Source organism: Lolium perenne, chromosome 5 (genome assembly GCF_019359855.2).
Source record: "Lolium perenne isolate Kyuss_39 chromosome 5, Kyuss_2.0, whole genome shotgun sequence".
In the NCBI taxonomy this organism is placed as follows: Eukaryota; Viridiplantae; Streptophyta; class Magnoliopsida; order Poales; family Poaceae; genus Lolium; species Lolium perenne.
Window position 1 is genome coordinate 168,235,388 of NC_067248.2, and position 13,813 is coordinate 168,249,200.

At 48.5% G+C, this 13,813-nt stretch overlaps 1 protein-coding gene across 1 annotated transcript in view; it reads left to right on the top strand.

The window, feature by feature from the left end:
• Positions 1-12,306, top strand: part of LOC139831652 (uncharacterized) — a 35,409-nt gene extending 23,103 nt beyond the window's left edge. Inside the window, exons 8-11 of the mRNA XM_071820968.1 lie at positions 1,111-1,164; positions 1,249-1,419; positions 1,650-1,904; positions 12,185-12,306. Of these exons, the coding sequence (XP_071677069.1) occupies positions 1,111-1,164; positions 1,249-1,419; positions 1,650-1,904; positions 12,185-12,306 (602 nt within the window). The remainder of the gene's footprint in view (positions 1-1,110; positions 1,165-1,248; positions 1,420-1,649; positions 1,905-12,184) is intronic.
• The last annotated feature ends 1,507 nt before the right edge of the window (positions 12,307-13,813 follow it).

Below are 13,813 nucleotides of genomic sequence, written 5' to 3' on the forward strand. Positions count from 1 at the left end.
ATCAAAGAAGTCAATGGAGTCAATTTCTGCATCAGCTAGAGTGGAAACTTAGACTATTAATAGAAGGGAACATTTCCCTAATCCTAGCACCTAAGTAGCTAGATGTCTATAGCAAGCCTAGTAGTTCTTTAGCTAGATTTAGCAATAAATTAGACTACGAGTCGTTCTTCTGGAGCTTTATTTGAACTTTTACCTCAATGTAAAGTAGGAGGCTATGTTGATCTTATGTAAACAGTTCGTGTGTACTTCTATAGACATACCTTGGACTCGCATATGTTTCTGTTGTACCACTCTGAGGGATGTAATATGAGTGGACGGTGTTTCACTTGTGTTATGTCAACGACTTGTGTACTACACCATGCAGTGGTACGCTGGGTCATCACACCTTGGTGCTGCACGTCTCCCGCGCCGCTAACGCAGCCGGCGAGAAGGCCACCGGCCTGCTTGGACGGATCACCGCGTTCCAGCGCGAAGGCCGGGAGCTGGGGCACTTGCTGCCCTATGCGGAGAAATGGAACGCCGCGGACATGTCCAAGGCGACCCGCGGCCTGGGCAAGGACCGGCTACCGGCGCCTGACCCTGTTGGTGCGCGGTGCTCAGAGGAGCACTTCATGCGGCTGCGTCGGGCCGTTAAAGAGCTGGACAGCGCGTGGTTCGATGCCACGAACAACATGATGGTAAGTCTCACAAAACCTGTTTTATTTTTTGATTTATCTTGGTTCCTCTCTTTCTGGCTTTTTTCTATCTTTCCTTGAACTTTCAACTTATGCCGGTTTCTCTTTTTTGCTGAATCTTGTCTATCCTCCCAGTCCCCGAGTTTCGTGTTGAGAGTGTAGCTCTTAGCGCGAAACTTAACTAGAAACGCGCGAAACCGGCATAGCCAGTCTCCGAGTTTCGGGTTAAGATCTTTGCTCTTAGCTAACATCATTTTCTCGAACAGACCACGGCTGACGCTCGGAAGATCCTCTTTGAGGAGCTTCTTTGGGAGCACCGGGATCTCGCTGAGGCACATAGCAAGTGCCAAGGTAAATTTCTGCGCCTCCGGCATCTTTTTACCGAAAATCTTTCTTTCTCTCAATTCTTAACACTTATGATCTTCTGTTTCAATAGCTATCCCGGAAGCTTCTATTGAGGCCCTCAAGGCGCAGCTTGCCGCCGCCCAAGGTACAGCTTCCTGTTTTCCGGTTAACTTGCTTTCTTTGCATTGTACCAGTACAACCTGGCTAACACTTTCTTTCCGGGTTTCAGAGGAGAAGGACAAACTTATCCGGAAGCACCAGGAGGATCTGAGCGCCCAGAAGGCCAGCTATAAAGAGCTCAAGGACCAGCTTATCCAGCTTGGTCTTGATCATGCCAAGGCGCTAAAGGCTGCTGAGTCCGCGGCGGAGGCCAAGCTGAATGAGGCGCTGGAGGATGCCAGCAACGCCAACGTGGTGTTGCAGGCTGAGCTGGAAGAGGCCGCCAAGGCGCGGAAAGCAGCCGAGGACAAGGCCGCGCGGCTGGATGCGGAACAGAAGGAGTACGACCTTCTTGTTACGCAGACTGATGCGCTTGCCCTTCGTAAGTTTCTCTTTTTTCCTTTCCGGTTCCTGCTTATAAGCTTATCTGTTCCGGTAGCATGTACTTAGCTTCTTTTCTTTGTCTCGCAGGGCTCTTCCCGGACTCCCAGGCGCATGCTGCAAAGAAGGTTGGAGAGCGCCGGGTTGCCCAGGCATACAAGAATCTGGGTGCGCCATGGGACCCCTATGACCACCTGGTTGCGCTGAACGCGCGGGTCTCCCACATGCGCTGCGTGGATCGGAACCTTTCCGACGTTCCGCAGGTGGCCGCCCAGCTCTACAGGACTCTCTGGCCCGGAGAAGAAGTGCCAGACCGCTTCTCCCTCATCTGCGATCGCCTGAAGGGTGCCGGCCGAAGGATCCGGGAGTGGCAGTGCTCTGCTGCCCGTGCCGGAGCAGACTCAGCGCTTCGCGTTGCCTGCTCCTGGTACCCGGAGCTGGACCTGGACGCCCTCACCAGTGTGCGCGAAGGGGCTCCAACCGACGTGGACCCGGTCCTCACCGCTAAGCGGCAGGATCGCGCGTACCACATCGCGGAGTTCGCTGAAATGCGCACCTTCATCCCCCCTCCTCCAGACGTCAAGGACTATCTGAGCGACGAGGAGGAAGATGAAGACGCTGATGAGGCCGGAGCCGGTGACGCGCCTCCAGAGGGTCCTGACGCCAAAAACGCTCCTCCTGAAGCCCCTGTTGCTTGAACTTTATCTGAATGTTGCCTGTGATATGCTTGTCCTGTTGCACTTGGAAACATTGCCCGTTAAATTCTACCCCGGTATGCCGGGGTTTATGATGTAAGATAATACTTAACTTCTATTTTGGTTGTGGTACAATAGCTTATGCCGGTACGCTATACCGGTAGTTAATTAAGTTATGTTTGCCTTAGCACATTTGCTTGTTGATTTACTTTTTCTTGCACTGCAATGATTCCGAAATTGTTTCCGCATCCAATTTGATGCATACTTGGCTCTTTTGCTTTGGCTCTGCCTACCTTCTCTGGGCGTTTTTGGCGTATGAGCACAAAGTTCTTTTACCAAGCAAGCACTTTCTTGAACTTAGAAATAACTCGAAATTTTTGCAAAAAACCGGTATAACCGGGGTTAGTTAAATTTTCCGGATTGTTCTTTCCTGCTCTCCCTCTTCGCAGTTCATGTGCTTAGCCCCTACCGGTTTATCTTGCTTGCCATGAAGCCGAGTTACGGACAACAGCAGAGTCGAAGACTCCGGTAGGGTCTAGCACACTACTAAACCGGAAAGAAAAAACGTTCAATAAGCAACCGGTAAACTGAAAAAAAATAAACATGTTTCATGCAACCATAGTAAGGGTAGTCCCCGAGACTCATTCGAGGTTCCGACATCTTTTATTCATAGTAAATAAGGTACAAAAAGGAACTTCTTACACCACAACTTCAAGAGTAGAAAGGACGCAACAGTGCTATATTCCACGGACGCTTGGTCTCCTCTCCGGATCTGTCCGCCCTTCCTTTCCTCCATTCCTGTGCATCAATTAGGTAATAGGCATCATTGTGAAGAGCCTTGCTCACAATGAAAGGTCCTTCCCATGGGGGGGAAAGCTTGTGCCGGCCTTCAATGCGCTGCACTAGGCGTAACACCAGGTCTCCTTCCCGGAATACCCTCGGGTTAACCTTCCGGCTGTGATAGCGTCTGAGGTTTGGCTGGTAAATGGCTGTTCTTGCCAAAGCTAATTCTCTTGCTTCTTCTTGCAAGTCCACATCGTTTTCTCGGGCCTCCTTTACCTCTTCTTCGGTATAGAGTTGCACCCTTGGTGAATCATGGAGAATGTCAGTTGGTATGACCGCTTCTGCTCCATAAACCATAAAGAATGGAGTGTATCCGGTAGACCGGTTTGGAGTTGTTCTTATACTCCACAGTACAGATGGTAGCTCATCGAGCCAACACCCCGGCGATTTTTCCACCGCATCGATGAGTCTTGGTTTGATACCGGAAAGTACCAAAGCGTTTGTTCTTTCAACTTGGCCATTGCCTTGTGGGTGTGCCACTGAGCACAAATCCAACCGGATATTGTTGTCTTCACAAAATCTTTTGAACTCACCTTGAGCAAAGTTTGTGCCATTGTCAGTGATAATGCTATGTGGGTAGCCGTACCGCAAAATTACATCTTTTAAGAACTTCACCACTGTGCGCCCATCACATTTTGCAATGGGTTTCACTTCTAGCCACTTGGTGAATTTATCCACCATAACCAAGATGTGGGTCATGTTTCCCCTTGCGGTTTTGAATGGGCCAACCATGTCTAGGCACCAAACAGCAAACGGCCAAGTTAGCGGTATGGTCTTTAAACCGGATGCTGGGGTATGATTTTGCTTGGCGTACCTCTGGCACCCATTGCATTTTCTTACCAGATCCTCCGCATTTTCCAAGGCCATTGGCCAATAGAACCCATGCCGGAACACTTTTGCCACTAGCGCCCTTGACGAAGCGTGATGCCCACATTCTTCTCGGTGAATTTCCTCGAGCATTTCTTTTCCCTCTTCCAGTTCCACACACCTTTGGAGGACACCGGTAACACTTCTCTTGTACACCTCTCCATTGATGATGGTGTAAGCTTTGGACCTCCTCTGGATCCTTCTAGACTCATTTTCGTCAATCGGCAAGGTGCCGTTGATCGGGAATTCCTTAATAGGTTTAACCCATGATGGTGCCTCCCGAACCAGGAACACCGGTACGTCTATGTCCATGTTATCCACCAGTATTGCTTCTTCCGGTACCGGCATAACAGTCCCCGAGCCTACCGGAGCAGTCCCCGAGCTTGCCGGGACAGTCCCCGGGTTTCCTTCGTCGATATCCATTTGTACAATATGTGATTCCGGTACAAAAATTGACTCCGACTCCGGACTCGGTTTGATCGATGGTACTCTTAAGTGTGCTAAGGCTATTCCGGGAGGAATTTCTTGCCTGGACGATCCCAGCTTGGACAAAGCATCCGCGGCTTCATTTTCTGCACGCGGCACATGGTGAAACTCACACCCTTCGAAAAATCCGGCAATCTTTTGCACGTGAAACCGGTACGAGGCCATGTCGGCATCTTTTGCGTCCCAATCTCCGGAACATTGTTGTACCACAAGATCTGAATCTCCGTAGCAAATGATCCGGTGTGCACCGATTTCTTTTGCAACCTTAAGCCCATGGATCAAAGCCTCGTATTCAGCGACATTGTTTGATGCCCTGAAATGCACTTGTAAAACATACCGGAGATGATCTCCCTTTGGTGAGGTGAGCACCACACCGGCACCTCGACCCTCTTTGAGTTTGGATCCGTCAAAGTGCATCTTCCAGTATTCTATCTTGTGTTCCGGCGGCTTGTATTGCATTTCCGCCCAATCGACCAAGAAATCAGCTAGAGCTTGTGATTTTATGGCATCCCTTCTTTCATACATCGGTACATATGGTGATATCTGAATCGCCCATTTTGCGATCCTACCGCTAGCATCTTTGTTGCACATGATATCGGAGACGGGTGCCTCATTCACCACCTTCATGGGGTGCTCTTCAAAGTAGTGCTTGAGCTTCGTGGCGGCCATGAACACGCCATAAGTCATTTTCTGGAAGTGCGGGTAGTTTTGCTTTGAGAGGGAGAGCACCTCGCTCAGGTAGTATACCGGCCTCTGGACGGTTTTTCCTTCCTCTTCTCTTTCTACTACTACTACCACACTCACAACCCGGTTAGTTGCTGCTATGTATAACAACATGGGCTCTCTTTCCAGCGGCGAAGCCAATATTGGTGCAGTGGCTAGCATCGTTTTTAGCTCCTTAAACGCCGCGTCTGCCTGAGGGGTCCAGACGAACGCATCGGATTTTTTCATCAGAGCGTAGAGTGGCAAAGCTTTTTCTCCTAGCCTGCTTATGAACCGGCTTAGCGACGCCAAGCTTCCGGTAAACTTTTGCACATCTTTTAGTTCCCGTGGAACAGTCATTCTTTCTATTGACCTGATTTTTACCGGATTTACCTCAATGCCCCGGCTTGACACGAGAAAACCGAGCAGCTTACCGGCAGGGACACCAAAGGTGCATTTTGCCGAATTAAGTTTCATCCGGAACCGTCTTAGGTTATCAAATGTTTGCCGAATGTCATCGATTAAGGTGTTTTTTACCTTAGTTTTTATCACAATGTCGTCCACATATACTTGCACATTCTTTCCAATTTGATTAAACAAGCATTTTTGCATACAGCGCTGGTACGTTGCACCAGCGTTGCGCAAACCGAAAGGCATAGTAACATAGCAATAAGCCCCGTGCGGGGTAATGAACGCAGTTTTTATTTGATCTTCCTTTTTCAAGGGGATTTGGTAGAAACCGGAATACGCATCCAGAAAAGACAACAACTCACACCCAGCAGTTGAATCAATCACTTGATCGATCCGCGGTAAAGGAAAAGGATCTCTTGGGCAAGCCTTGTTGAGGTTGGTGTAGTCGATGCACATGCGCCACACCTTTGGAGCTTTTGCCTCCAGGTTCTCATCTTTTTTCTTTTCGACCATTACCGGATTGGCCAGCCACTCAGTGTGCGTGACTTCCACAATGAATCCGGCAACCAGCAGTTTTGTCACTTCTTCTCCGATAATCTTCCTCCTATCCTCAGCGAACCGGCGCAAAGGTTGTCGCACCGGCTTGGCATCTTTCCAGACGTTTAGAGAGTGCTCAGCCAGCTCCCTCGGAACACCCACCAAGTCATCAGTAGACCAGGCAAAGATATTCCGATTCTCACGAAGGAAGCTGACGAGCGCGCTTTCCTATGCTTGATCGAGGCCGGCACCGATACGAACGGTGCGCTCTGGGTAAGCCGGATCCAGCACAATGTCCTTTGTTTCATTCGTCGGCTTGAATGCCGGTGAGCCTAAGTCTCCACTCATTGCCGCTAAACTCAACTGTGAGGACTGAGCCAGCGCAACTGCAGTTTGCATCCATCTTTTTTCCTCTGCGATCACCAGCGATTCCGCTAGATTTGATCCGGCAGATGCTGTTTCTAGTGAGACTCTAAAGTTTCCCACCACAGTTAAGGGTCCACGAGGTGCCGGCATCTTCATCTTGAGGTAAGCCGTATGAGTTGTAGCCATGAACGCTGCCAATGCTGGTCTACCCAACAATGCATGGTATGGGCTATCTAGGTCCACCACCTCGAACTCGACGTTTTCAACCCGGCAATTGTCACGTCCTCCAAACGACACGTCCACCCGAACTTTTCCTACCGGCACGCAAGACAAACCCGGAACGATTCCGTGGAACGTTGTACGAGTTGGCTGAAGCATATTTTCTGTTATGCCCAGCGTATGCATGGTGTGCCGGTACATTATGTTTATGCTGCTCCCATTGTCTATCAGCACTTTGCTGAACTTGACGCGAGTCGTTGGCCCTTTCATGATTGGGTCCACCACGAGAGCGTAACCTCCCGGGTTCGGCATGATTTTGGGGTGATCTTTGAACGACCAGGTGATTTCCTGATCGGACCACAGCATGTATTTTGGTATTGTCGGCATCACCGCGTTCACTTCCATGGAACGGCACGTAGGCTTTGCTTGTCTGTCGGCTCAGTGACGAACACGACACAGCACACGTCTGGATCCTCATAGACATTCCGGCCCAAAGGTGCCGGTGGAGGTGCTTGGCCATAGCCTTCTCCCACCTGATTGACTTGCTGGTACTGCTGCCTGTTCGGCTGAGGCTGTACCGGTAAAGCTTTTGGTCCAGTAAGTGGTGGTGGTGGCGGTAGCTGTTGCTGGCGCAGCATATCTTGTGATGGTGGCAACATTGTGGTGCACCCTTGTGCTTGCGCATCCTTTACTGCTCCCTTTTGCATCAAGTACTTGGTCCAAGAACAATCCTTCGTCAGGTGGTTTGATGGGTGAGCCGGGTTCGGCGTGTGCCACCGGCAAGGTTGATCCATGGCAGCTTCCATGGTGTATTTTACGGGTTCTTGCCAATTCTTTTTCTGGCCCCAGGGTTTCTTTTCGACCCATTGCTTCTTAGGACCCTCCCATGGCTGCGATCCGGTTTTCTGCCTCTGGCTACCGCTGGCATCAGAGTTTTCTTGCACAGCAGCAACTTGCTGCGGAGCGTACCTTCGATCCGGGAAATCTTCCCTTCTTTTGTTGCTCCGGTTGTCCCGGTATTGTTCCTGGCGCTGCTGAGGTGGGTTTGTCTGTTCCGGCTCAGCTTGCACCGCCGGTTGCATTGGGTCTTCCAACGCATAGTTATCCGCCACACGTATCATCTCCGCCAAAGTTGTTGGCATGTTTCGCTGCAGCTTTTGCCACAGAGGCGAACCTCGCCGGCATCCCTGGCTGAACCAAGCAATGGCTTGTGCTTCTATCACTCCTTCACAAGAGTTTCTAATAGAGTTCCACCGGGTCAGGTAATCCCGGTCTGTTTCCTGCGGGCGTTGCACGCACAAAGCGAGCTGCTGAGGCCTGTTGGGCCTTCGGTAGGTGCTACTGAAGTTACTTACAAAGGCTTCCTCAAAGTCCAACCAGCCATTTATGCTTCCTGCCGGCAAGTTGTTCAACCAGATTCTTGCCGGTCCCACTAAAAACGTTGGCACAATCCTCACGGCCCAACGCCGGTTTCCCCCTCCGGCTACACATCCTCCGCCACCAGCGACGTACACCGCGGTCACGTAATCTGCGAGCCAATCTTCCGGCTTAGTGGTGCCATCGTATGTTTTGGTGTCACGGGGCAACTGGAAGTTGCGAACCGGTGGTTGATCTTTCATGATCCTTGGGCCAAAGCACTTTGGACCCGGAGGACCTTCTGCCTCTATCATTTCAGATAGATATACTCTATCCAGACGGTGCCTCGCATCCCGTTCTGGTAGGTGTCTTTCTCCCACGCGCTCTCCCAAAGGATTTCGGTAAGCGGTGAATCTTGTCGAGTCAGCTTCATCGTAGCGTTCCGGTGCCGCGGCCCTTGCCTGCCGGTACCTTGGTGGAGGCATCTCCTCCTCATCATACGCTGCCCTTGCAGCTGGATAGTTTTGCCCGGTTTCATATCTACCGGCATGATTGTTTCCGGCATAGCCTCCTTTAGCGTAGCCTCGATCTGCCCCTTGGCTTTTTCTACCGGCATTGTGTTGCCCGGCTTGTTGTTTTCCGGCAAGAACCGGATCGTACACAGTCATCTGCTGTGCGTTCATCTCTTTTTCTCTTCTTCTGTCCGGATGGGGGGACGAAGCCTGCCCATGGGACTTGCTTCCGGCATTTCTTGTCGAACGCGCGGATTTTGAGGCCGCAGCTTTGTTCAGCTTAGCTAGCTGCTCAGCGTTTTACCGCTCGATAGTTTCCAGCAGCTCTCTAACACGCTCTTGCTGTTTTGCCAAAGCCTCTCCGGAAAGCGATTCATATAGATCTACTGCAGCCTTAGCAGCCTTTATAGTTTTATCCGGGCTACTGTACTTAGGTTTCTCTACAATGCTAACAGATGCAGAGGTACTTTTGCCGGCAAGAACTTCCTTACGCAGATCCTGATCTAGATTGCGAGCCTTAAGCCGGTTCTCCGGTATCCTAGCAGCATGAGCGCTAACAGAAGCAAAGCCATGGGCAGCGTTGTACTCACGTAAGGTTAGGTTCAGCTCGCGCTGCGCCCGGACGATGTCGGCGCCGTTCGCGAGCAGCTTCTGGCGTTGTGCCTCTAGCTCCGCCTGAGCCGCTGCCGGGTCGATGTTCTGCGCGATGGGCGTTGCCAGCACGTTCATCGCTGCTTGGAGTGTTGTTGCCGGTGGTGCGGATGATGCTCCCGCAGCTCCAGCGTCGCGTTCCAGCGGTGGCTTGGCCGCACGGGTCGAAGCCGCACGTCCAGCACCTTCATCCACGGCTTCCTTGCCTGCACCAACCACGCCGGTCATCATTACCTCGACGCTGCCGGCGGCGCGGCCAGCACAGAGCCATCTTGGTGGGTCCGGTGCCACCAGCACCGGCGAGAGGCGCTGGCGCACAGGGACGGTGTCGAAGTAGACGCGGTGGCTGCCGAACTCGATGATGCGGCCGTTCTTGGGGAAGATGCCGCCGTTGGCGAAGCAGCCCGCGTTATCGTTGATGAAGTCCATGGAGTAGAGGCGTTGGACGAGCGCAGACACCGTCCGCTCGCCGGCGACCTCGAGGATGCCCGCCCGAATATGAACTCCTGCAAGCGCCACTTCATGCCCCACGGTGGGCGCCAACTGTCGTCGTGGTGAACAGACAGATGCCATAGGATGGCTTAAGTTGGGGCCGAATGGACGCTAGAGGATTCGGGGGAGGGTTTGTGATTAGATGGGATGAACTTCCGGATGGTTTCCTCAAGAACTTAGCCAAGGCTAGAGGTTGAAGAAGAAAGACACAAGGAAGAACTCGCTCTAGATCATCTTCTTTACTGATCTCCACAGGTTACAAGTTTCTCAGTACCAGGGCTTTACTATGCGTACATGTGTTCGTCGCCCGTGAAGAGGGCTGCCCCCTCTCCTTATATAGGGGAGAGGGTGGCTTACAGGGCAAGAAATCCTAATGGCATCTTTGACTAGACAAACTACTTTACAAAGTTACTTTAATCATAGATGACACCGGGGTCTTCTTTAATCAGGGAGGCTGACGTCCTCCGGCTTCTTTCTTCGTCATCCTCCTCTTTATCGTCAGGCCTTCGTTTAAAGCTACTTTGCTTAGCTCATCTTTGTCCTCTAGCTCTGGAGAGAATCTTTGACCAGTTCTGCCGACATGCTCATCTTTCTGGTATCCCGGTATCTTCTTTACCCGGTTCCAGTATACCCCTCTTGGGGATACCGGTTTAGCTTCACTTAGCCAAACTCCTATCTTCGTGCTCCGGTATGAACATTAAACCGGTATCTTGATGGCCTAAACCATCCTGTTTGGCATGCCTTTGGCATACCGGGGGTGATCCCCCCAACAGCATTCATAACGTGTTTCATGTTGGGGTCCTCAAGAAGTACCATGGTCCGCCTCCGACAGGTCCTCCACAGCTTCCTCCGCTATTTCAGGGACGCGTTCATCCGACTCCAGTACAAGCATTGCGTGCGCGGATTGCTCGTGGAGTCCAGCAGGTGCTCATTCAATGGGAAGGCCAGCCTGCGTCTGCAGCGTCTTGGGAGGATGTCACCACATTTAGGGAGCGCTATTCAGACTTCCAGCTTGAGGACAAGCTGTTTCAGAATGGAGGGGGAGATGTCATGTGGGGCCAAGCCTACAGCCGTCGCAAGGGCAAGGGCCCTGCGGCCTCTTAGAGTCCTCCTAGTTTAAGTTAGTAGAGTTTAGGTATAATTGGAAAGGTTTAGTCCCGAAGAAGGTTACCCTGCCAATTACCTAAACTAGAGTTAGAGTTAGATGCAAATTCTGTAATTTGCTAATATATAAAGCCATCCCTATGCGTTTCAAGGAACAAGCAGAATTAATCCAATCTCTCACCTCTTGCTCCCTGCGCCTAGGCGCCTATCCTCACCTCCTTCTCCAACCATAGGCCGACGGGATTATCGCCCTAAGCCTCCCACCGATCACAACTACAACCTACGATCCAATCCTCCCCCAACCCGTGACATATGCTTTCAAAATTTGACAGTGAAATGCTTCAATCCCACAGAATACTGAAAACCAACACTTACCCTGTAAAAAATTAGTGCACCTACTCAAAAACTCCGTAAGTCTAACTAATAGGTCAATCTTGGACGACTGGATATATGGGAACAAAGAAGAAATACAGCTGCGGAGATTTATCATTCCCAGTTCAAGCGGAGAAATCCTGTGATATGCTTCTGAAATATCTATGTAATGATTTCATGATTAACCTGAGTAACAAAAATCAAGTTAAACAAATAAGGACTGAGAGCATGACCATCTGTGTAGTATTCTTATCCTAACAAAAACCAAAACAGATAACTAAACCAGAACTTATTTCAGATCACGGTAAAAGAAACAACATCAAAATCATAAAGCATATCTAAAAACAAAGGAGAACATTGAAGAATAATAAATATACTAAGTGAGCTGAAGGTATCATTTTTCCCAAAAGTCCATCTGATCCGCTGTCCAAGATCAGCAGGAGCTGCAGACAAATCCTAACGACAGCATTGGCAACCAGAAGTGTTTTTGATTGATGTAAATTGATATGGTCAAGTGATTTACTTTTCAGCCTATCAGTAGAAGCTTTTAGCTCATAACCAAGAAAAACAAGCTGAATTTCAAATCGGCGAAATCCAACGCTTTTAAGCAACCTCGTATTTTTCTGACGTAAAGTTAATAGGATCACAGTTGATATACATGACAGATGGATTTTGTTTTAGTGGACATCCAAGTCGGCTAAATATAATTGATAGACAGAACTCCTATTCTCATTTCCCCTTCAGGTCAGAAATGGCGTTGTGTATGTACCAATTGGTCGCAATTCTATGTCAGTTAAATTAAAATGGAACAAGAAAATATAATTTCAATCCCCTTTACTTCTGAACTCGGAAATATGCAAGAAAGCGCATGCTCAAAAAATAACCAAGCATTAGAGGGCAGACAATCATGGCATCATCACATATAAGTATATACACCAATAGCATCTATCTCAGTAGGAAAGAGAGCAAGCACTACACATGAAATTGCATGACTAATACGACTGTTCTGTAGGTTCCCTCATCGGCTACACCAACATATTTCAGACACAGAACAATGGTGAAGAACAGTTCAAAAATCTTACAAATCCAGTGGTCTCAAATTATTTAAGTCATGGGTTTGGCATATGCCTCTAGAAACAAAAGGCCTTTGCAGATGACCCCTACTGAATTGGGATGCACAAGCAACATTATTGCGTAATCAACACCAAAAGAATTAGAAATCTAACCTCAGTGAATTGAATGTGTGCCCGTGCAAATGGACTATCAATGCGGAGTTGATTGTTTGAGCATCCATACTCTCTTTCTCACAGACCAAAAGGTCAAGAAATGTCACCTATGATTAGAAAAATGCCTGAAGCATCCACTGGAGTGAATCGACAACGAGTCAGTGTATTCGTACTTTATGGCTGTGTCCACGGCGGAGTATCCCGGATCTGCATCTCGGTTGACATCAGATCACACGTGTGTTGTTACTCGTTACCTTTTAGACCAATCGGTCCAAATAATTCAGAATAACATGCATGACAGTTTTGCAGGTCGCACAGATGAGTGCTTTGCAGACCGGCAATATAGCTTGGTGGTCAACAACATCATCTTTGGTCCAGCTGAATCTTAAGTATCAACGGTAATAACACCCTGCGATGCTCCAAAAAGGTATGTGTTTACAGGTGTGTGTTTCTCTCTTTTCTTTCTTCTGTATGTTGTGCGATCTCGTATTTAGTTTCATCTTTCTTTCTATTTTTTCACTCATTGATGTGTGACGCATATGAGTACTGATCATCCTTCTGCCCTGTAGGTATTCGGCAAGGTGCCGCTTAGTAAATCTACCTGAAGTTCTTTTTTCTACCAGGCAATTTGATCTTTCTTGAATTGAAGGTTAACCGGTGTTTCCTGACATTAGCTTCTTTGTTATCCCCTTACAGCAATCGTCAGTTTTTGCTCTAATTTGTCTACTACGTCCCATCAAGTTTTTATTGACTATGTAATAATGTCAAATTTCTTATTTAGAAAAGTATAGGCTGTACCCCGGATTGCATTTCAGAAACCATACGAGTATCAATATTCACAGCAGCAAGACTACCGATTTTGGCAAAAGAGATGTTCTTTCTACTACCATACGTGTGTATTATATCTCCATGTTAGTGATCCAAATCTGTGTCATTTTTCTTTATTCTGGGAGAGGAGAAATGGAAACATTTAATGCGTCTACTTCCTTTCGTACGTGTCTCATAGAATTTCAGATATCTTATGTGTATTGTTGGGAAGTAAACTGCATTGTGTTGTTCTTGCTATTCTAGAAGAGATTGTTGAATATACCAATTGCCAGGAAATTGGTACCATATAAGAACAGATCAGATCAGTAGTTTATATGTACTATTACTTTACAATGGTAATGGTGCAAATAAATCCCACTGGCTGAGTAATCTCAGAGATTATTTGTACTGTTAAGACAGTATATCTAACACACTTTATAATTAGCATAGTATATATATAGTCTATCACAAATAGATTGTATTTGACACATTGCCCACTGTCATTTTCCAATGCCTGTAGATTAAACAAAAATATATATAAATGCTTTATATTATTTTAATTAATTCCCGCAGCAAAGCGCGGGGTATTATCTAGTATTTATTAGAAC